The 23,276-nt window shown below is 45.9% G+C and overlaps 1 protein-coding gene across 2 annotated transcripts in view; it reads right to left on the minus strand.

Moving 5' to 3' along the window:
• Nucleotides 1-295: 295 nt before the first annotated feature.
• Nucleotides 296-23,276, minus strand: part of AATF (apoptosis antagonizing transcription factor) — a 100,883-nt gene continuing 77,902 nt past the window's right edge. For both annotated transcript variants that reach the window (XM_036104781.2, XM_036104780.2), the window contains one exon: nucleotides 296-628. Coding sequence is in view for 1 of the 2 variants with exons in the window: in XM_036104780.2 (XP_035960673.1) it covers nucleotides 565-628 (64 nt within the window). In the remaining variant the exon portion in view is untranslated. The remainder of the gene's footprint in view (nucleotides 629-23,276) is intronic.

Consider the following 23,276-nt stretch of genomic DNA (forward strand, 5'->3'; position numbering starts at 1 on the left):
GAAACGAGAAAGAAGTCAGGGATCTGTATTTGTGACACATGGGCAAATGCCTCCGAGTTATAGAGTCTCCTGGGCACGGTTCAGAGGTTTCTGGGGATTCCCTGCTCCTCAGAGCCATGATCCATCGCCAAACATGATCCGCCCAGCAAGCAGCATCCTGGCTTCTGTGAACTTTGTATCGTGAGAGGAGTCTGTGTGACTAGAAAGTGAAAACCCTCCCCACAAACCTGTCCCCCCACCAGAGCTCTAAGCCAACTTACTCCATGCTGCTTAAGACATCACGCACGCACGGCAGTGGCCGTAAGAACATGGTTTATTTGTGACGGTGAACGAGTGTGGGGCGCGGGTCCCTGGCAGACTGAAGCGTGGGGGACATGCACACTTGACTCTAGGCTTCCCGGGACTTATTAGGCACGTGCTCTGAACCCCACACCTTCCCAGGACTCCCCAACTAGCCCAAAGCCGTGGGCCGACGGCTTCCCGCATTTGGGGCTGGCCGAGGCGATGCGCGGCGTGTCGTGGGTCCGGAGGCTCTCGGGCCTGGAGCAAGAGCCGCGGGTGCGGTCAGTCCCTTTGGCCCTCGTCAGGAGGGCGGAGCTGCCCAAAAAGAGATCGATACAACTCGGTCCTAGAAGACAAACAAAACAAATTGGTAAACACACTGGTTCCCTTTTCAAGGCTCAACAAGAACTGAGAAGCCGGCAAATGCCCCCTCGGTTTCTTCAATGGCCAACACAGCCGTGTCATTAAAAATGCATCCCACAGCCCTAACTCACAGATACAAAGGAAGGAAGAACCTAGAAGCAGCCAATCAAATAGTAAAATATGTAAATAGTCCGGTGTGGCTGGATACCTGTCTCCAGGGAATGAGTTTTCTATAAGTTTGCCCTTTACAGACAGGCTCTTCAAGTAAGAAAACAAGATTGAATATTTTAATAGGATGTATGAGACCACCGCACGATGAGGAGGATTCAATCAGACATGGGATGTAGGGGGATATGATTTAGTTTTCATACATTTTCTTGGACTTGGCAGTACTTGAAAAACAATGAAAATGACCCAGAAACAAGATTCCAATTACTACCACATGTGCAGCTGTTTGGTGGTAGGACCAAGGTTCTCCCCCACTCCCCTGGCCCCTTTTATCTAGTTTCAATCTAATAAATAATTCGATTGGCTTATTTATTTCTAGAGCGGGGCTTCGAAATTTAGAAAATGATAGTAGGCCGGGGTCTTGGGTCCCTGAAAATCAAGTATCCCTTCCAACCTCTGTTTCTGCTGTGAAATGCGGCACACACACCCCCACCCGCCAAAGTCCTCTGTCAAGGCCTGGAAATGCAAAAAGGGGTGGGCTGGGGTCCCTCCCGCCCTCGTCACCGGAGCTCCCGAACACAGTCCCAGGTGCACGGAGCGCAGGTTCTCCCTGCGGAGATGCGAGGAGGGTGGTGAGCCACGGAGGAGACACGGCGGCCGGAGCAGGCGACCCACAGCTGCCTCTGCATGAAGGTCAGGCCACTGAACCTCACGGAGGGAGGCCGGGCGCGCAGGGTACGGTCACGTGCCAGCCACGAACGACCCCACGGGAAAGCTGTGCCTGCTGTCTCATACTTTCAAGATCTAACCTGAAAAGACAGCCCGCCATCCTGGCTAAGAAAAACCCACCTGAGAGCCATCTTCAGCAAATCTGACTCTCCAAACAGAACAAAACACCAAACCACCACCCTTCAAACAGCTATTTTGGTTTAACAAGACTTCAACACAAAAACTTACGAGTCTGTGTTTGAAGTCATCCCGCGAGGGTGGTGCGCAGGAACAGAGGTTCCATCATTAGAAAGTCCAGCAATAAAGACAGCCTATTAAGACTTCTAAAAAAGGAAAAATCCTAAAGAAGAAACTGCAGTAGCCCCGAATGCAGCCTGACCCTATCGTGCTGGGGAGCGCAGGGCCGGCAGAGGGGCGCGGGGGGAGGGGAGACGGCGGGTCTCCTGTACTATGGCAGGGATGTGACCTAAGAATTCGCCAGCAGCCGCCCCTGAATCGTGGACCAGCTCAGCGGCCTCAAGACAAGAGCCACAGCCTTACCGGGAGCTGGGAGCTGCGCTCTTCCCTTCCCTCTTCCCTTCCCGCGCACACCTGCCCGCCCGCCAGTGCCAGCCCTGCGAGCACAGGCGGCGAAGGCGCCTCTGAGCAGATGCAGACGAGGGGCAGGCGGCTGGGCCTCACTTCCAGAGGCGGTGGCTTCCAGATCACCAGCTCCATCACCCGCAGGACAGGAGCTCCCGCAGCCCATTTGCCCATAAGCGCAAGTCTCTCCGGTCGTTTCCACACGCGAACTGCAACAGCACGGAGGGCAGAGGGGCCAGGGCAGAAAGGGCGGTGTGGCTTTAAGGCTGCGCGGGCCCATGAGAGGGCCCCGCTCGCTGGTCCAGGCCGCTCGGACCGCCCGCGAGCGCCGGATCGAGCCCGGGCCGCGCCAGTTACTGGCCGCAGCGGGGACACACGTCACACACGTCAGGAGCGCCCAGTGAAACGCTGAAACCCATGTTTTGCTAGAACATCATTTCACACTCTGGTGGACAAAGCTGACAAACACATGCAGCTGTTGGTGGCAAAGCAACCTGGAAGGCTGAGGGGTCTGGGATCTTAAAACAGTTTGAGACAGAGAGAGAGACACGAAGAGGAAGGGATGATTCCAGCGTCACTGTCCCAGTGTCACTGCAGCTCGGGGCCTTCCTCAGTGACCGGCTCTACCCTCACGGCATCTCAAACTCCCCGGGCCGCCCCCACACCCGATTCCAGTCTCACCATCGCTGACCAAGAATAAGGTGGCAGCCTCGAACGGACTTTCCCGTTCCCCCCCCCCCGGCCCCGCGCTGTTTCTCAGCCCCAACGGGGCACGCACACACCCGGGGCACCACCAGGATGAAGCACCCACCCCCCACCCCGCCCAGCACCAACTGCTCTGCTCAGCGCGGCCCTGGCGCATCCTTCCCCGCAGAGGCTCTATGCGGTGGCCCATGGGGCGGGCGGTGCGGGGGTCTGTCTGCCCTCCTCCGGCAAGAGTTCTACAAAACCACGCAGCCCCCTCACACACGGAATTTTTCTCAATAAATTTAATAGTCACAAAGGACATAATTACCAGAATCTTGTGAACCCTACCTTTTGGAATAAAACTCGCACATTTCTTTTGTAAAGCACCCAATGGAATGTACGTGCCAGACTGACTTGATACCCATCATCATTCATTTAAATAACACATAAACATACTCTTAAACTTGGAAATTTTACAGCTTTCTCTCCTTTTTAAACTTGTATTTCCATTTGATTTTTCCCTACAGATTTTTGTTCTAATTGTTTTATGCTTGAAAGTCTTTTATTGATCACCCTATTATACTTCTTGGCCACAAAAAATAAGTATGTAAATTGAAACACTTTTTGAAATTTCAGAAGTTGAAATGAAAATATTTTCATTTCTTGACGCCATAAGGCTCTAAGTAATTAAAAAAGTACTTCTGGATTGTGTCATTATTACACAATTATTATCAGGACACAATCAACATATACAACAATAGTATAATAAAACATATTATAATTTTGGTGAAAATTTATTACACCTAAGTGTGTAAAACGTTACTGGAACGGCATGTCTTCGTGATATGGATGGGGCCTGTCACGTGCCCGTGGTGAACAGCATTTATCACCGGAATGAAAGAGCGCTCAGCATCCAGGCTACTCCTGTCTGTTGGTGTTTGCAGATGCAAGCGCAGAGAAACCTCGTCACGTGAACAAGCAGACGGGGACAGGGGAGTTTTGTGACAGCAGTGTCCCCCAATTCTTTTGATTCCTTCTGAATTACATGCCCCCCAAAATCACATAGTGATCTACCACCAAAAATTTGTTTTAGAGATGTGCCAGCTGACAGCTCAATTAGGCTGTCCTGCAGCTTTGTTGGAAATAAAGCCCTGGAACTCTCTGAGCCCCGGGGCCTTGTTACCAGTTCTCAATCCCCGCATCATGCCGTGAGGCACGCTCCTTCTCGGGGCCCCAGAGGGGGAACCCTCCACGTCAGAGAGAGGAGGGGCGCGGCGGGCTGCGCAGCAGGTGGGGGGACCACGGTGACAGGCGAGACCAGAGACCCCAGCCCCGGCCCAGGTGCACTCTCCAGCTGCCCCACTCGGGCAAAGAGCACACATCTGGAAATCGATTCCCAAAAAATGTGTGTGTCCTTTCCCCTTGGGGAAGTCTCTGCACACCCCAGCGTGAAGACTCAGGGCCAGGGAGCACTGCGTCTCCCCCACAGGCACACACGCATGGGACGTGGTGCCAGGACTGAGAGAAAGGGAAAGGCATCTTCAAAGAAAAGGAACCTGTCCATATCCCTTTCTCCATCCCAAGGAAAACAAAACTAAAAATAAAACTGAGTAATAAAAAGGCACCATGGGACAGAGGGTCAGGCTGCCTTCTGCCGCACGGAACATTTTCCCCTGCAGCATCTTTCCTAACTAGGATTTAGCCATGCGGAGAAGCTCGACTATCAATCCTTCAGGTTAACCTTGTCTCCATCTGATTCTCTAGGGTAAGTGTATAGTTTAATACTTGAGGTCCCCTTAAGGCTATGCATAATGAAGTTGGTTTAAAAAGAAAAAAAAAACACCTTAATTCCTGCTCCCTATCACTTCAAGAATCAAGATCTGAATCACTGAGCTGAAACGCCTTCCCCCCTCTTACCCTTGCCCCACACTCCCGGCCTCACTGGCCAGTGGGAACGTCCACTGTGGAAAATGTATTAATGTTCCTATCATGCAGGAGAATAACCTACGGAGTAATTAACAAGACTTGGACCTAAGGTAGAAGGTCGATAGCAGGGGCCCTTCCTTGAATTAAAATTTAACTTACCCTTTATTGCACCCTACAAAAGCAAGTAATGAGCACTAACATTTTTATTTCTTTTAAACTGTCATTTAGGCTGTAGAGGGGATAATTACCTATCTCTAGTGTAGTAAGGTTTTATAACCCTTAGTGAGGCATTTTCTAATTTAATATTTTTACTATATTATCACAAAACCTGTTTCTGGAAAAAAAATGATCATGGATTAGCAGCCATTTTCCATAAAGACAGAATGTGTGTGTGTGTGTGTGTGTGTGTGTGTGTGTTAGGATTCGGCTTCTTTATGACCTGATTCTTCTGAAGGGACTCGCAGTCCCGCAGCTGAGGGAGCCGTGGGGTGCAGAGGCCCGAGCGGCCCCTCAGGGCGCCGGGGGCGGGAGGCGCGCGGAAGCAGCCTGCAGCCCGCCTGTCACCGCCCCCCCCCCCCCCCCGGCCCGCGCTCCTTTCAGTCCTCCACGTGCTCTTCCCGCGGACCGCAACAGAACCCAGCGCCTTCCCCGCTGCTGCTGGGCCCGTGGGTACAGAGGGGCCGTCACACCGGCACGGCATCTGTGCGGGGCTCTCACCGCGCTAGGTCGGGGGCCTGCAGCACCGGGCCGGCCGCCGCACTCCCCCTCCTTCGTCCCGGAAGCCCCGAGGCTGCCGAGCCATCCCTGAGCTCTCCCGGCCTGTCCCTGCGGCCAGAGGCCGGCGCAGAGCGGGAAGGAAGCAGCAAGGCCGCCGCTCCCCGAAGAAGCCGGCCCGGCGCCCAGAGCACGCGGCGTTCTCGGGGCAAGGGCTCCGCGCCCGGAGTTCGGAGCCAGTCCCCGCCACGGGCCGCGGGGACTGACGAGAATTATACCCAACGGTTTGCCCTTGATTCATCTGAACCTGTTCGTTGGTTGCTTCATGGTGCGCGGGGGGCTCTTCCTAGACACACCGGACCCGTCGCAGAGTGCGTCGTGGCCCTTCCTGCTTTTCCATCGGCTCCCTCTGCCCGCACAGCCCGCGGCCCCCCGCGCGGCCCCCAGAGGTGGCGCAGCACCTGCTCCCGCTTCGCTCCGGCCCTGGCGGAGCCACGGAAGAAGCACGCAAAGGGAAAGAGAGGCGAAGGTTCCTCCCGGCCCGCGCCTTCCTGATCCAACCCGAATCCTTAGGGGTCAGTGCAGGAAGCGCCGGAACAGCAATTCCCTGGCCGCCAGGCTCTCGGGGGCCAGACACGTGCTCTGGGGAACCACCGGTCACGTTCCTGGCGCCTGCGTTCCGAAAACAAAGTACTTCCCGGGGCTGCGGAAGCTCGCGACAGGGTTGGCGCGGCCCCTGCTCCGTGCGCACCACGTGTGCGCGCCCGCGCGACCCTCGGCAGGTTCCGTGGAAGGCTGCGAGGGCCAGGCGACAGCAGAAGCTCCTCCTCACGCTGAACGCGACTCCGCCGTTCTGTGACCGCCACCCACGGGCCCCTGGCCCTCCGGAGCCCCCGACTGCCCTTCCCTGCGGCAGCATTTCAGTGATTTGAGGTCCTCCCCTAAGCACACCTGTTCTTGGCCAGGTGAAGAGAAACCGTTCCTTCCTGCTAGGAGGAAGCCTAGACCCCCCGACGCTCAGGCCCTCACGCCCTCCACGCCAATCCTGACACGCGGCCTCGCTGGTCCAAAGTGGGCAGAACGGGGCTCTCTTCCCTCCGCCGTTCTCAGCACACACCTCCCCTGCCTTCACGGAGCTTCGGCTCTCTTCCTAATAGTGACTGAACAAGATGTCTTGCCAATTACTGCCTGACACATACCAGTGACCCCAAACAAAGGGATCCTCCGGACCCCGACCCTCTGAATGCTTTGTGGTCAGCTCCCCAAAACATGAGACACAAAATGATACCTTCCTTTAATCTTTCATCCCTTCTGCTTCCTCTGACCCAGATCCATCCTACTCTGTACCAGTGACTTCACAGGTGAGAGAAAGCTGTGTGAGAAATGCTTCTGTGACCTAACAGGGGAAATATATCGATCCACATGGCAAGCGATTGCCCTGTGCTCTTTGGGGGCTGTGGCGGAGGGTAAACCCTAGCACGTCACAGGATTGAGGCAGAGACACGTGCTGGAACCCGTCTCCAAGACTGGATCGTTAGGGACGCGAACCAAGTGAAGAGACACATGCAGCTCTTTGGACAACATACAGAAATTATGACAGCAGAAAATTTAGGATTCCTGAAGGTAGCCAGGAGGTCAGCACTTAACGCTCCCTCACTCTCCTCCCAACATCCCCTGGCAACAAAAAGTGGATCACAGCCTCCTTCCCTGAAATCTCATCACAATTCCAGACCAAAACCCAACACACACACACATCCCCCCAAGAAATATGGTAAAAAGAAAAGAAAGCAACCTTCTCTTACCTAGGACTTATTTCTTAACAGGATCAAGTTAGCAAAGTAGCAACCAGGACTCCAAGGATGCCCACATCCACCACTAATTACCTAAATCTGGAGACAAGGCCGGTCTCCACGCAGCCGCCCGAACCGGCCACGAGGTGGCGGTAGACGACGCGGTTCTCAGGACTCGGGCAGCGGTGTGGTTCCCAGCAAACTGCGCCCATAAATTACCTAGTGTGTCTGCTCTCATCACCATCCTCCCCGTGCTTGAAGGAGACTCTAGAAGGTCTGTTCCAATTCACTCTTTTGGTCGGGTCAGAACTAGGTCCTTCAAACCTCTGCAAATGCTTTTAGCCCCGCAGCTTTAAATTACAGATGGTGACACGTGGCCTCTGGCCTGACTCCCAAAGATCAGACAGACTTGAGATTTATAAATGTTCAGAGAAGCAGGTTGAGGGCCCAAACAAAGGAACTGAAAGGCTCGGGAAAGGAAGGAGAGGGAAGAGGGCCAGGGAGAGACGGAATGAGGGCCAAATCGGCACAGGGTTCCTCGCTCGAGCTCCTTCCTGGTTCCCAAGTCAGCTACACTCACTTTGCTTGAACAAAGGACGAAAAATATTTGAAACTTCTGTCATCCCTACTGCTAGCTTTGAGTCTCCCAAATTCTTCTAAAGAAAAATAATTTACCTTGGTGGATTAGCAAAAAAAACGGTCGTGGTGGCCAGGGGTGGGGGACGACACTGGCACTCTAGACAAAAGGGACGTGGCCTCCTTTCCTGTGCATTAATATTCCATATTCCTGGGATGATTTCCACTTTCACAGTTTGACTGTTTTATAACAGATTTGATGCGAGAGAAGACAAATGGCCTCGCTCAGGAAAGACGACAAATCATCTCACCGCTTTTAGCAGGGTTTTCTCTTTATTTTTATTTATTTTTATTCTGTGGCTGGGCTGCAGAGCTCTCTGCCTTGCTGGAGATGTTTAATATTAACGGCAGGACCCCGCGATCCTGGCAATAGAGTTGGCCGGTGTTGTGTTTACGGTTTGGTGACTGCTGGCTTCAGGAAGATGAAGCTCCTTGTTCAAACAGCAGCTCTTCTCACAGCTCCTGTTAAAAGCCTGGGGATGCTTCACTGCTTAGACGTGACTCACTTCCTCCGGCTGCACTGAAGGGGAGACTGACACACGAGTTACGTTTGTGTCCCTATCAAGGCTGCTGCCCAGCAACCCAAGGCCTGGGGGGCGGCATGTGCTGCATCTCTCAGCTCCAGTTTAACTCCTACTTTTGGGGGTCAGAACACACGGAAATTAGTGAGCGTGTTTACTGGCAACCCACAGAGTTTCAGCAAGGCTTTCTAGTACTCCTGGTAATCAGCGGGAGGACTCGTTTAACTAGGAGCCCAATACCACTCCAAACAAAAGCAGCGACCACAGAGCACACAAACGCCTGGCACCAACCCCACCGAGGCTGTCCTGAGGGCAGGGTGGAAGGTACCAGCGGGGCCCTCAGGGCCAGGCTCCTAGCTGCTGACCCCCAAGTCCTGACACTCTCCGCCCTGGGGTGAAAGGATCTTGTGGTCTCCTTTGCTCCTCCTCCCTCTTTGTCTTTTTCATATTCCTCCTGGCTAGGAGTGTAGACCTTCTCCCAGCTTCTGTTCTTGGCCCTCCTCTCTTGCCTCTCCCACCCTCCCCTGGCAACCTCATCCATGCTCTCAGCTCTAACAATCTCCAGGCCGGGCTCCGACGCCCTCACCTAGGCACTGTGCCCCTGGCAAGGCTACGCTGGCTGTCACCTGAACTACCGTCTGTTAATAATGGCAGCAAATTCTCTGTCATTCACGTCCCACACTTAGGTGCTTAATGGCAGGAAGCTCCAAAGTTACAGGTATCGATATCACATTTTCTGATTAAAAAATAAAATACACCCTGAGACAGAGCTCTGGCTTGGACAGTTTACTTATATTAACTGATAGAATGAAAACTGATGCCCTCCATCTGTCAATCTTCTTTGATTTTTAGTAGGATCCTTCAAAGAACTTCTTCCTCTTCTCTGTAAATTGGAAATTTGGGGAAAAAAAAGGCTTGTCCCAGACATCTGCCACGTCAACTTTCCCCAGGAGTAGCAACCGGGGCCCCGTAGCCTCCGGGTGTCCGCAACAGGGCATCTCCCCCAACCTGGGTCACCAACCAGCCGCTGAAGCCAGCAGTTTGATGACCCTGGCCAGCCAGAAGACTCGGTTTAAAAAGCCTCACTGCTAAGTGCAAAAGGAGTAGTTTGCATCCCTGCCCCTGGCAGCTGGGGGGGGATCTGTTCCGCTGCATGGCTGTGCCTCCTGGTAGGACTGGGAGGTAGGCGAGGAGACGGAGCGCTGCCAAGTGCGTGTAGGAGAAAATGTGTATCGATTTCTTCTTTCTTATAAAGGAGCACAAAGCGCTGAAGAACAATTGCGCGTCTCTGCAGCATTTCACATTCCACGTGAGACAAAGGCCCAACCCCCATCAGGCTGAGAAGCAGAAAGGGGAACCACACAGAGCGGCAGTCCCCTGGGTGTCAGCGGCCACCACGCTGTCCAGGTCCACTGCTGGGACTCCAAACACCTCAGGCCACTAACGCCTCCCGTGCCTTTGATCAAGTAATTTCCCTCACTGGGCTGACGCTGCCTCATCTATATGGGAGAAGAAAGAGCCTTCAGTCTTATTTACCTTTTAAGTGGAGGTGCCCAGAGGGCAAAAGAGTTAATGTTTATAAAGTGTTCTGCTCCCCAGAGGGAGACAATGGATAAAACACAAGGTGTGGTTATGGCTCATTCAAGACCTCATTTCCAGGGTAGTTAGTAATAGCTTCCCATTACAAATGCAGCGCTTCCCAGCACCTTGAACTCAAAGTACAATGAGGCAATGCCCCTTATCTAAATATCCGTTTTTGGTTTGACACTTACTACCAACACTAAAAATAACAAAAGGTAACCAGGGACTGTTACGCCTTGCTAATGCAGGTCCAGAATCCATTCCACACTGTTCTCTTCTTAAACCAAACAAATCCGAAAGCAGTCCAAAAAACTGACCTAAAGCTGTAACTGGTCATCACAAAGCTCTGTCTATATTCTCCATGTTTCCATAGTAACTAATAATTTGTAGGAGGGCCACCAGAAACCAAACCCCGTGTAGATCCCACAGCCAAGATGGACAGGAGGAAACCTCCTACAGAATACAAAGTTCATGGTGTGTTCTCTTGGAAGTGATAGAAATACAATTGAAAGATCTTTCCCCAAGGTTCATCCTCCATAAAAATGACTTCAAAAACTCTCTAAGTAAAGGGCTGGGAACGAGAAGTCCCAGAGCTGGACTCTTCATTTCTGGGGATCTTCCAACACGGCCAAGAGTTAAGAACAAAATACAGAGCTGACGCTCACGTGTTGTGTTTTGGCTTGGAGACGGAACCCACAGCTAACTAGGGGCACGACCGGGGGTGGGGGGGGCGCTGCTGGGAGTGGGACGTGAATGCAGTATGCCATCTGGACAGGTACAAAGTGCTAGGGGAGCCAGGGAAAGGATATTAAAGGAGTTAGAGGATTTGGAGATTTTGGTAAAAGAGGCAAAAATGTTTGTTCACCTATCTTATAGGACTGTTTGCAAAAATAGTCCTACCAGCAAATTGTAAACAGACTTATAAGCTGAAAGCCTTATTAAAGGCATTTCAGACGGAGACCTACAGCCAACTTTTTTCAGGTTTGCACAGAAATGGATATGTTTGTGCTGCAGGTAAAAGGACAATACAATATTTACCCACTTGAAAACATACATTTTCTTTATTTAGATAATTGTACAGATTACATTTAAAATAGTCCTTCTCAGAAACAAAAAATTTAAAAGAACATTTCGTTCTCAAGACTCTCATGAGCAAGGACTATTTTGGCTTTGTCAAGAAGGAGACGAAGCCACAGAGGGAAGCCTCCTCTGGGTCGTGCCGCATGAGCGCGGGGGCAAAACATGCTCAGGTGTCCTCCTGCATTAGTTCTCTAGCTTGGAGAGGCTGACATCAACTGGGAAAAGACATTATATGGCTTTGCAAATAATACCTGTGCTACAAAATGTTATACAATAAGGCAAGATAAAACTGGAATCAAGGGGCGCCTGGGTGGCTCAGTTGTTAAGCATCTGCCTTCGGCTCAGGTCATGATCCCAGGGTCCTGGGATCGAGCCCCACATCGGCCTCCCTGCTCCACGGGAGACCTGCTTCTTCCTCTCCCACTCCCCCTGCTTGTGTTCCCTCTTTCGCTGTCTCTCTCTCTGTCAAATAAATAAATAAATAAATAAAATCTTTAAAAAAAAATTAAAAATAAAAACTGGAATCAAAATATATTATTCCAAATGTATGAGCATAGAACTTTGATACAAAACCAAATACAAGATTACAGTAAACTTTGACTTACAAGTTAAGCATTCTTTTTTTTTTCTTTTTTTCTAAAGTTTACCTATTTAAGTGATCTCTACACCCAACATGAGGCTCGAACTCACAACCCTGAGATCAAGAGTCGCATGCTCTTCAACTGAGCCAGCCAGGCACCCCATAAGTTAAGTGTTCTAAGCAAGAAGAAAATCCCCATCAAGTGCTTTTGTGAGCTGTAATAAATAGCATTAAAGAACAAATAAAGTAGGGGTTAGTAGGGGTTCAAGGAAGATCAAGCCCCCCAGCTCAGTGTGGAAGGGGGATCATAAGTCTCCCTGGAAAGGCTGGTGTTGGTCAAAGACTATGAACATCCCAACGGGCAGGGACCAAGGTGGGGAAGGGGTGAAGAGACGCCCCGGGTTAAGTGAGCAGAATGAAGAGACAGGAGTGCAAGGAGTGGTTGGAGGTGGGGGGGTATTATGCGGACAGCACAAGGGTGTACATACTGAAACGTGATGAGGGGAGAAAGGGAGCAAGGCCTTGAGGGCCAGGGTCAAGAGTACCTGTTTGATTCTATAGGCAACGAGGACTAGCATGCTCCAAGCGGTATACTAGGAAGGTCTCATCTGGCAAGACACACAGCCCTGATTAGATCAGACAGGGTGGTTAAGAGACTGTTGGTACAATAGTCCATGTGGGAAGTATAAAAAAAGTCTGACTCAAAAAGAGACAGAGACGGACAGTAGAGGCCACTGAACATATTATCAACAGGCGAGCAAAATAAAAAATCTGCAAAAAATATGAAATATAGTATATAACCATAACAGATAGAATTCATACAAATGGCAAAGAAAAACTAAAACCCAAAAGAAAAATAATGAAAGGATAAAGCAGGAGTATGAATGATTAATAAATACACAGACTCTTCAAGTTTACTATTAAATGAGAAAATAAACATTAATTATTTAATTCAGTGCCTAACACAGTGTAGGTCCGTAAAGTGTCACTTGTTATCAACTTATAAAAAAATAAATAACTTTTAGCAAATCAAAATAGAAAATACTTTTAAAACATAACCCTCCATATTACCAAAGGCGTAATGACAAACCTCAGCTGGTAAGGCAGCAGGGGCATGTAAATTAGTATGACCTATCAAGAATCATTAGAAAGTTACACCTCTGACCCAAGAATTAGCCTTCTAAGAATCTATTCTAAAGACACAGCAAGACTTAAAATATAGATTTCTGTACAAATATGTTCATTGCAGTATTACTTAAAGAGAAATAAAAATCAGAAACCTAAGTGTCCAACAGTATTTCATAATTGGATATTATAAAATTATTATAATGTCTTTTAAAAACTTAATGGTGTTAAAATGCTTACAAAGTTAACCAGAAAAAGGGATTCAAACATATATGCATATCTTTATAAAACACATACACAAAAAAATCTGCAAGAAAACCTATACAAGTATTAATGTTCAACTCTCATTAGCACATAACAGATGAATTTTTCTTTCTGTATTTCCAAATTTTCTTCCATACACATGTATTGTCTTTATTACAGGAAAAAAAAAAAAGATATTGTCCTAAGGAAAGTAGGTGACAAGCACCCGAATATGGAAGATGTAGAACTGTAAGGGCAAGCTGACTGAATACTCTAACTCAGGTTTCAAAGCTGATTATAAGATTTAGGGTCTTTGTAACCAGAATGCTATAAGCATAAGAGCAGGTCTGGAAATTCAGTGATTCATACTAAGATGTGAATGACTTGTTAGGCACTCCCCCCCACCCCAAAGCATCTCTATTTTAAAAGAAAAAAAGGAAAAGAAAAAATCATTTTAATCCAAACAAGTCTCCCCCGCCCACCCCCAAACAAGTTTTAAATTGAGAGAAAGGTTCTTATATGTATATTGAGGATGGGGAGAAGCAGCTTCCCTCTGGCACATCATTCCCAAACATTTCTAAAAGCTTGCTGATGCCCTGGAAATAACAGCAGGTTTGAATTCACATTCCTAAATGCACAGACCAGCTCAACTACTTACTTGCTATTTAACTTGGGCCAGTCACTTAATAGCTCTATGCCTCAATATTCTTTTTCATTTTTTTAAAGATCTTATTTATTTATTTGAGAGAGAGAGAGACAGAGATAGCGACAGACAGCACGAGCGGGGAGGAGAGAGGAGAAGCAGACTCCCTGCTAAGCAGGGAGCCCAACTCAGCGCTTGAACCCAGGGCCCCAGGATCATGACCTGAGCCGAAGGCAGATGCCCAACTGACTGAGCCACCCAGGTGCCCGTTTTTTTTTTTTTTAGAAGGTGGTTCCACACCCAATATGGGGCTCGAACTCACAACCCCAAGATCAAGAGTCACATGCTCTACTGGCTGAGCCAGCCAGGCGCCCCTATGCCTCAGTATTCTTATAAAAGGCAGACAATGTCAAGCACTTCAGTGGTTTCTTTTAAGGACTGAATGAAAAGGTACATGAAGGGCTTAATGCAGTGTCTGGCACATAGTAAGTGGAATATGATGTTATTACTCTGTGTCATTTCATTGCCAATCAGAAACAGGGTAGCAGACTAAGGGCAGATAACTCAGCACAGGATGAATGCACTTAGAAACAGAAATGGTCTACATATCTTAGCAACCTAACGTTGGCTCAGTGATCATTGTGGGAAATGTAGGACTTAATCTAAATTAAGGTGAAAAACATTTAGCTATTGCCTACCCACTTGCAAGCTGTGATTAATACAATATTATAAGATACTGTATTTTAAAAGACAGTAATAATAAAATGCCAGAACTTAAAAACAGTAAGTCCTTAAGAGAAACATTCACATCCACTTTAAAGAATATGAAAGATCCCTTTGCGGGAAAAAAAGGATTCACAATCCTTTGAAGAAATGATAGGAATTTAACCGAAATGAGAACTATAGTCAAGAAGCCCCATTTTGAGGAAAGATTTATCTGTTCAACATCTACAATCTCTTTCTAGAAGATGCGCTTTTATCACTCTACATCCTGCTTGGAACCAAGGCTTCAATTTGAGAATGCAAATTCACTAGAATTGTGTAAGACTGAACAGCAGCGAATCAGGAAAAACAGAAGAAAACAATCACAGTTCCTAATCCAGTTTTAAAACTCTGGCCCACGTCTCAGCTTTGAACTTGAGAATGTTTCCTTTGTCCTTTCTGACATTACCGGAGGAGGAAGGCCCCATGCCTCCTATCTCTGTGCTGGACGCCATCTTTAATGATGATATATGGGGGTCCTTTCCCTTCAGCACTGCTGGGGGGTCAAACGTGATGCCGCCCGCCAGAGTATCAACAAGCGAATTATAAACTGTGTCAATCCGAGTTAATGCAAAGCTGTAATCCTCTTTAACAAGAGATCAAATCACTGCTGTGAGTTATGTTCATTCTGTAATCTGATAAGGAAGAGAGGGAACCTCTAATAAAAGAGTAATGGGAGCCTTTAATGACGATGGTAAAAGGCAGCACCAGTGAAAACATTGCTCTCGTTCCTGCTGATTAGATCAATGTTGCATATTTGCCCGGGCTTGTTTCACCTGTCAGAATAACCTGTGTCTTTTTAAGAGATAAGAAGCCTCAGAGAAAGCATCTGTATCTTAACCATTCTTGCTTGCAAGTTTTTAACCAACGACAGATGCTCCGTGGAGGGTACTTCTGGGGTTATTAGCTGATGTGCTCTCAAATGCCGAGCAAACTACACCAGAATCCTTCACCATGACACAGTACACACTGCTATTAAATAAAGGGGTAAAGTAGGCAAATGGAGTAAAAAATGGCCTAAGTTAACCTCTGGGTTATCAACTGGGGGGAAAAAGAATATCATCAGGAGACTGGTAGAATGTGCCCACGTTTAGGGTGCAGACCCACACACAAAAATGGCAAGCCGAAGATAAATTGCCTGTACGAATTCTATTATACCAAGGCACCTCAAGAATAACGTGGCAGTGATGTTGACAAAGCACTTTACAGGGCTGGATTACCTTTGTACATTTCCTTTCTAAAACTCCAGATGTAAAACAATAATGTATTTGGTGCTTACTGGTTATCATTAAAGGATCCTCTCCTTGTTCTTTTTTAACACCAGCAGCTTCATAGAAGGAGTGGGAAAAGTGGTTCTTTAGTGTGGGGGAGAAAATGGGGGGCTAACATGGAAATTCTTACTGTTTCTATTGAGAATTTCTTCAAGTTCTTTCCAAAGGAATGGGGTACCTATAAAGTGTTAATACTGCTATCATTTTTGTAATAAGGAACAAAGCTTCTCAGGAAAACTTAATAAGCTAGCCTCAAAACGGAGGGTCCCCGAACTGGGTTTATGTAAGAGCCGTGGTCTGAAGCAGCAGTGGGTGTAAGGTGGACACCACGTTTCTTTGGTGCGCTTCCGGCCGCTAGCTGCCGCGGAGACCCTTACCGGGCCGACAGCCAAAATGCTCTGGGGGGGGACATGCCCCCCCACCCCCCGACAGAGTGCGTGGTGCATGTGGATTCCCTTCCCAAATCAGAAGCAGTGGCCACCAGTTAGGAACATATTTTGACCTGTCTCAGGTCTTACTCAGAATTTGCTTCTCCTGCTTGTCACACCAGCATTTTATATCTGACCTACATCAACACAACAAATGAGGAAGAATTAACTTCTTTTTTTTTAAAAGATTTTATTTATTTATTTGACAGAGAGAGAGAGATAGCAAGGGCAGGAACACAAGCAGAGGGAGTGGGAGAGGGAGAAGCAGGCTTCCAGCCAAGCAGGGAGCCCGATGTGGGGCTCGATCCCAGGACCCCGGGATCATGACCTGAGCTGAAGGCAGATGCTTAACGACTGAGCCACCCAGGTGCCCCAAGAATTAACCTCTTTAAAAGTCTTGCCTCAGAGCGTCTTTCAAAAACAGGCAAAAAGGGGCACCTGGGTGGCTCAGCTGGTTGAGCGACTGCCTTCGGCTCAGGTCATGATCCTGGAGTCCCGCGATCGAGTCCCGCATCAGGCTCCCTGCTCAGCAGGGAGTCTGCTCCTCCCTCTGACCCTCCCCCCTCTCATGCTCTCTCTCTCTCTCATTCTCTCTCTCAAATAAATAAATAAAATCTTAAAAAAAAGAAACAGGCAAAAAACCCAGATGATTATTTCCACAACCTCCAAATTCTTCATTTGGTTAGAACCATAATAAGAAATCATCTGAATTACTTCAGACTTTCTCTGCTCTAATAGTACCCCAGGGGATTCACACCATGTAAAGTAAGTTCTGTTTCTAAAATGTTGATAAGCGGGGCACCTGGGTGGCTCAGTTGGTTAAGCGACTGCCTTCGGCTCAGGTCATGATCCTGGAGTCCCTGGATCGAGTCCCGCATCAGGCTCCCTGCTCGGCAGGGAGTCTGCTTCTCCCTCTGACCCTCCCCTCTCATGTGCTCTCTCTCATTCTCTCTCTCTCAAATAAATAAATAAAATCTTTAAAATAAAATAAAATGTTGATAAGCTTAGAATAACTTCAGTCCTGAGAGAAGCAAACAGCAATCCTCCTGTTAACCATGTAAATATCACACTGACCTGTTCTTGGTGGTAACAATATGCTTAGAGGGATTCTCTCCCAAAGAGACACCAAGCCTTTTCTCCCCCTTAGCCCACTAATAACCCTGTCTCTATAGTATCACACGACAGTTTGCCCTCTTAGCAAAGATGACCCCAAAGGGCAAACAGCAGCCACTCTGGAGCTGAGCTGCCACGTGCCAAGAGTATCAAGGGCTTGGCAGTCAGTGGTCATCTTTAGGCTCCTGGTAATCTCCTTCCTTGCATGCAAACATGTAACACATGGGCAAAGCAGGATTTCTTTGGTTTTCTCTCAATACTGGGGATGTTCAGCAGGCCTGCAACAGAAACCACCCGCCTACCTCCTAATGGAGTAAAGATCTACTGGCCCAGCACATATAAAGTATCAGGGGTTCCATGAGACTTTCACTAACATGGGCAACCTGAAAGCACATAAATTAGTATCCAAAGTGCCCCCAAAGGGAAATGTGGTAACATGGGGACACAAACTGGCTACTCTGCATGTAAAAGGTTTTTTAAAAAAATAGATCACTTGAAGAAAATTCCTAGCATGAGAAAAGAATATATATCAGCAGAAATTAAACAGATAACACTACACAGACCACATCACAAGAGAAACGAAATGAAGATGCCATTGCCTTTTTAAAGATCCTTTTAAAGATAGCACTTCTCTCTCCACTAAGGATATTTTAATACCCCATGTTAAAGATCTCTTCTATCCTCTCCCTTAATGAGCACTATGTTCCAGTTACAATTCAATTTGACCAAGTACAAATTTTTTTTAGCTCAAATTGGATGATTTTAGCTGGGGATTCAAGAACAAGTAAATAGCACTCAGATTCTGTCCCGCTTCTCCTCCAAAAAAACCCAAGCACTGGGGAATTTAGGCACGTGTAGAACAATACACTGGAACCAAGGAACAAAGAGAAAGGGTTCTTTCTCCAGACCTGGCTAAGGTAGGAACCACAGGTGGAGCTGCCGCTGGGAATAAGAAATCAAAAGTGCTAGAAAATGTATGTGTATTTTATCACAATTAAAAAAGGGGGCAGAGGGTAATGGGAAGAGACACTAGTTCGGTACTAAAAAGCCAGTTTTATCCATATGGTCCACAGGGCGGAAACCAAAAGGAAGACATCTTTCATTCATATACTTCAATATAGAAATAATCAGCACCTTCCCATTTCCTTGGTACATTATATATATAATTTTCAAATTGAAAACGTCCTTTTTTTTTCTGTTGATAAAAGGCAGTGTAAGCTAACTGTAGAAAAATTTCGAACACTATGGAAATACATAGACTAGAAAGTAAAATGTGTTTTCTATTCCCCTCCACCCAGCAACAAATATGTGGTGTTTGATGCCCATTGTTTCAGAGCTTCTTTTTAATGTAACTTTTTTTTTTAAATGTAACTTCTATGAATGCATTCTCATGGCAAAAGATTGGACCAAAATAAAAGCATAAAAAGTAAAACACTGAGTCTCCCTCACCCCCTCTCTCATGCCATTCCTTTCCCCACAGGTAAACATTGTAAATATTATGATGTGTGGTCTTCCCAGACACTTCCCTAACCACTGTAACATATACATACATATGTGTACATATATGCCTGTTTAATCTCTATCTTCAAAACATAAGTGGATCAAGTTACAAGCACGGTTTCTTTTTCTAGTTAACAAAATAACGTGGAAATCTGACAGTATAATCGATTTTTTAAGATTCTATTTATTTATTTATTTAAAAGATTTTATTTATTTATTTGAGAGAGAGAATGAGAGAGAGAGAGAGAGCACATGAGAGGGGCGAGGGCCAGAGGGAGAAGCAGACTCCCTGCTGAGCAGGGAGCCCGATGCGGGACTCAATCCAGGGACTCCAGGATCATGACCTGAGCCGAAGGCAGTCGCTCAACCGAGCCACCCAGGCGCCCAGTATAATCGATTTTTTAAAGGTAACACTTTGGGCACCTGGATGACTCAGTCATTAGGCGTCTGCCTTCGGCTGAGGTCATGATCCCAGGGTCCTGGGATCGAGCCCTGCATCGGGCTCCCTGCTCCACGGGAAGCCTGCTTCTCCCTCTCCCACTATCCCTGCTTGTGTTCCCTCTCTTGCTGTGTCTCTCTCTGTCAAATAAATAAATAAAATCTTAAAAAAAATAAAGGTATCACTTTTTTTCCTATCATACATACCTATTTACTCAAAAGGTGGATTATAAGATAGTATTTCGTAGCTGAACATTATGTTATACAGCACCACCTCATCCTTCAACAGCTGTTTATAATTTCATTGAATGAATTTACTGTGATTTATTTAACAAGTTGTTTATTGAAGGTCATTCAGATTGTTTATTTTCCCCCATTATAAACCACGTTGCAAAAGATTCTTGTTTTGTTCTATATTTCCTATTTACTTATTTATTTATTTTTAAATAGTTTTTTAAGATGTATTCATTTGAGGGGGGGGGAAGAGTGGGGGCAGGGCAGAGGGAGAGAATCCCTCAGGCAGACTCCCTGCTGAGCATGGAGCCGGATGTGGGGCTCAATCTCATAACCCACGAGATCATATTTATTTATTTTTTTACTGAAGTATAGTTGACACACACTATAAAGATTCTTAATACAAATATATTTGCTGACTTGCTATACTTCCTTAGGTCAATTCCTAGAAGTAGATTTTTCTAGGTCATCAGTTAAGTATACATTTAAAATTCTGACACACATTGCCAAATAGCCCTCCAAAATCATTTTGCCAAATACATTCCCAACAATGGTATATGGAAGTCTCTGTTTCCCCACACCATCAACACAGGAGGTTACCAATCTTTTAAGTTTTATAATTTAATAGGGAAAAAAATGAAATCTCATTTTAATTTGCATTTCTTTGATTAATGAGGTTGACAGTCTGTTTCTTAGCTATTTGAGACTTTTTTTTATGATTTCTAAGTTTACTTGTTGACATGCTTTGCCCATTATTTTTACTGGGATTCTCAGAGACTTGTAAAAACTCTTTACACATAGTATTTTACATAGTAAAGAAAAATGTCATATATTGAACTTTCTCTTGTCAGTCTGTCATTTACCTACTTTTTTTTTTTAAAGATTTTATTTATTTATTTGTCAGAGAGCGCGAGCGAGCACAAGCAGGGGGAGCGGCAGGCAGAGGGAGAAGCAGGCTCCCCGCTGAGCAGGGAGCCCAATGTGGGACTAAATCTCAGCACCCTGGGATCATGACCTGAGCCGAAGGCAGCCACTTAACCGACTGAGCCACCCAGGCGTCCCTGTCGTTTACTTATCACTTTGTTTTCGATGTCTTTTTCAGTGTGACTTTCAGGTAGTCAGATCTATTAATTATGTTTCCTTATGGCTTCTGGCCTTGGTGTCATGCTTACAAAGTCCTTCTCTATCTCAAAATCATAAAAAAATTCTCTATTCATACATGCATACCAAGAATGACATATCTGTAACTTAGCAAAACCAAAACTATTCATTTGAGGAAAAGTACTATACACTGATACTGATATTTTAACAACTATGAAAGTTTCCAATTCCTCAGTGATATTTTGTGGTACACAAAGTAGGAGACAAAATAGTACAGTAGCAGATTGTCACCAGTTATGGAATTACCTAAAGAAAAACGAAGTAAGTCAAGCTACGACTGCCTTCTTTTGCCCTGAGAATTTGGATACGAGAAGCAGAGAAAGCTAATGCCCAGTTCCTTTACCCACAGTTAATCTGGCTTATTCAGACTATGCAGCACGAGCAGTAATGTGGATAAATGCCTCTTCTCCTTAGGAAACACAATGGGAATAGAGTGCACTGTGGTAAAAACACATGCTCAGTTCTCCAGCTACAAGACTTTTATTAAATTCCTTGTTAATGGGCTAAACGAGCTGAAGAACAATGCTGATAATAAGCAATCAGTCTACAAGGGACAGCCTTATTCCCCCCCACAAACACTGAATGCCAGAAGGACTATTACCCAACAAACATTCCCAACCCCTTCTCCCTTGCCTGCTCTACCTGAAGCAGCAACGTAGCACAGTTCTAACTAATGAGATATAAGACGTTTGGAGGGGATTCTGGGGAAGCTTTTACTTTTCTGATAAACAAAAGCAGACAGATCTGACACCACTTCTTTCCTCTCTTCTTCCTGCCATGAACACGTTTGATGGCTAAAACTGCAGCCGCCATCTTGGGACCACAAGGGAAAGACTAAGAGAAACTGGCCCTTGTATCACTGAGAAGAGAAGGGAAAACCACTGCCAATAATTGCATGCTGCCCCTAAATTTTTTCTGTCAGAAACGTAAACTCATTTGCTTATGCCTCTGTAGGCAGGTTTTAAGATTCTTGCAGACCAAGTCCAACATAATCCTAAATAATACAGTCATTTTCAAATCATCTTTGGCTAGCATTTGGTAGCAACCCTCAGAAATTACAAGTGATAAATAAGATTCAGGAAAACTAAGTGCCCCTGGGATATTAGGTGATTCAAGAAAAATGCCAACTACGAAGGACAAAAAGTTGTTTCTAAATGATCTAGTAGTAATACTGTATTCAAAAGACGCCACTAATATTATACTGGGTTTCACACTTTATGCCTGGGGTAATAATGTTTCCGTAATGGGTTTGTTTTAGTTTTTGAGCATCTAGTTTTCCTTTCCTGTTGATACAATCTTCCACGTTGTCCCGACAGGAATTTTAAGTTGCACTCAATTTACTCTGTAATTTCAAAAAAACAGACTAGATCCAGAAATAAGTGGAAACAAACAAAAAACCCCAGCCAGACGAAGGCATTCACTTGCAAAGCACAGGAGAGCATGTGAAGTCACAAAGTTCTGAGTAGACTCAGAACTACATAAGAACTACATACATAAGCTCTTTTGTACTCAAAGTACTGAACAAAAGCAAACAAAAAGTAAGTAATCATTGTGTTCACCTCAATTTGCAGATCTACTACTTTTTAGGCCAGGATAGAAAATCTCATGAGGTTTAATAGCAAACAAAATACTCTCAAATAAAAAGGTTAAGTGTACTTTGAAACATAAAGCTGGCAAAACCCTTATGTGCTTACCCTAGGACCAATAATTTCGCTTGGTAAAGATTTATGGTTACAAATGTCTACCACAGCATTATTTACAATAATTAAAATCATTTAAATGTCCAACAATTAGTGAATGACTTAAATAAGCAATATAAAAATATTATACAGTCATTAAAAATTTTTGAATGTAGTATACAAAATATTTAAAGAAAAAATTCACAATAGAATATAATTTTAATTATATTCTAAAGAAAAACAAGAACATTCTCAAAGGAAACTCATAAAGACTAAAAGGAGGGGTGCCTGGCTGGCTCAGTCAGTGGAGCATGTGACCCTTGACCTCAGGGTCATGAGTTCGAGCTCCACGTTGGGTGCAAAGATTACGAATAAATAAATAAATAAATAAATAAATAAAATGTTTAGGAAAATTGGGGGAAAAAAAGACTGAAAGGAAACATTCAGAGATGCTACACAAGTGGCTGTCTCCTACATGTGTATATATTTACACACACACATCTCCTAGCTCCCTACACTGAAGAGAGCCCAGGAACAGTGAAACCCAGTGACAATGAACACCCTTAGCACACAGATCTTGGTTTCTAAATACCACAATCCACAAAAAAGAATCAGGGCTCCTTGGAGGAAGACTGACTCTAGGGCTGGAACAAGGAAAGTTTAAGATAAGCCTAGAACACCCCATTATGCCAGAAAGTAAGAACATATTCAAGGAATGGGGACATCTCAAGAGGACAAAAGCCAGCTTGAAAGGGCTTCCATTAACGTGGAACAACTTCAAATAAAAAATAATGACAGTAATAGGTTATAATTCATTGGATAAAATAGGAAAGCATGAGTTCATACTGATATAAATGAATAAATGAATGGCAAATAAGTGAAAGGGAAGGAATATGGCTAAATAAGTAATATAGAAATACTACAATATAGTAGAACGCTAGCTAATATAGAAGGAATGAGTCTTTAAAAAATGGCTATCTATTAATTATAATATTATAAGGATACATTGTTTGCATACATTTCTATCTTGTTTCAGTTTA

This window comes from Halichoerus grypus, chromosome 2 (genome assembly GCF_964656455.1).
Source record: "Halichoerus grypus chromosome 2, mHalGry1.hap1.1, whole genome shotgun sequence".
NCBI classification, from domain to species: Eukaryota; Metazoa; Chordata; class Mammalia; order Carnivora; family Phocidae; genus Halichoerus; species Halichoerus grypus.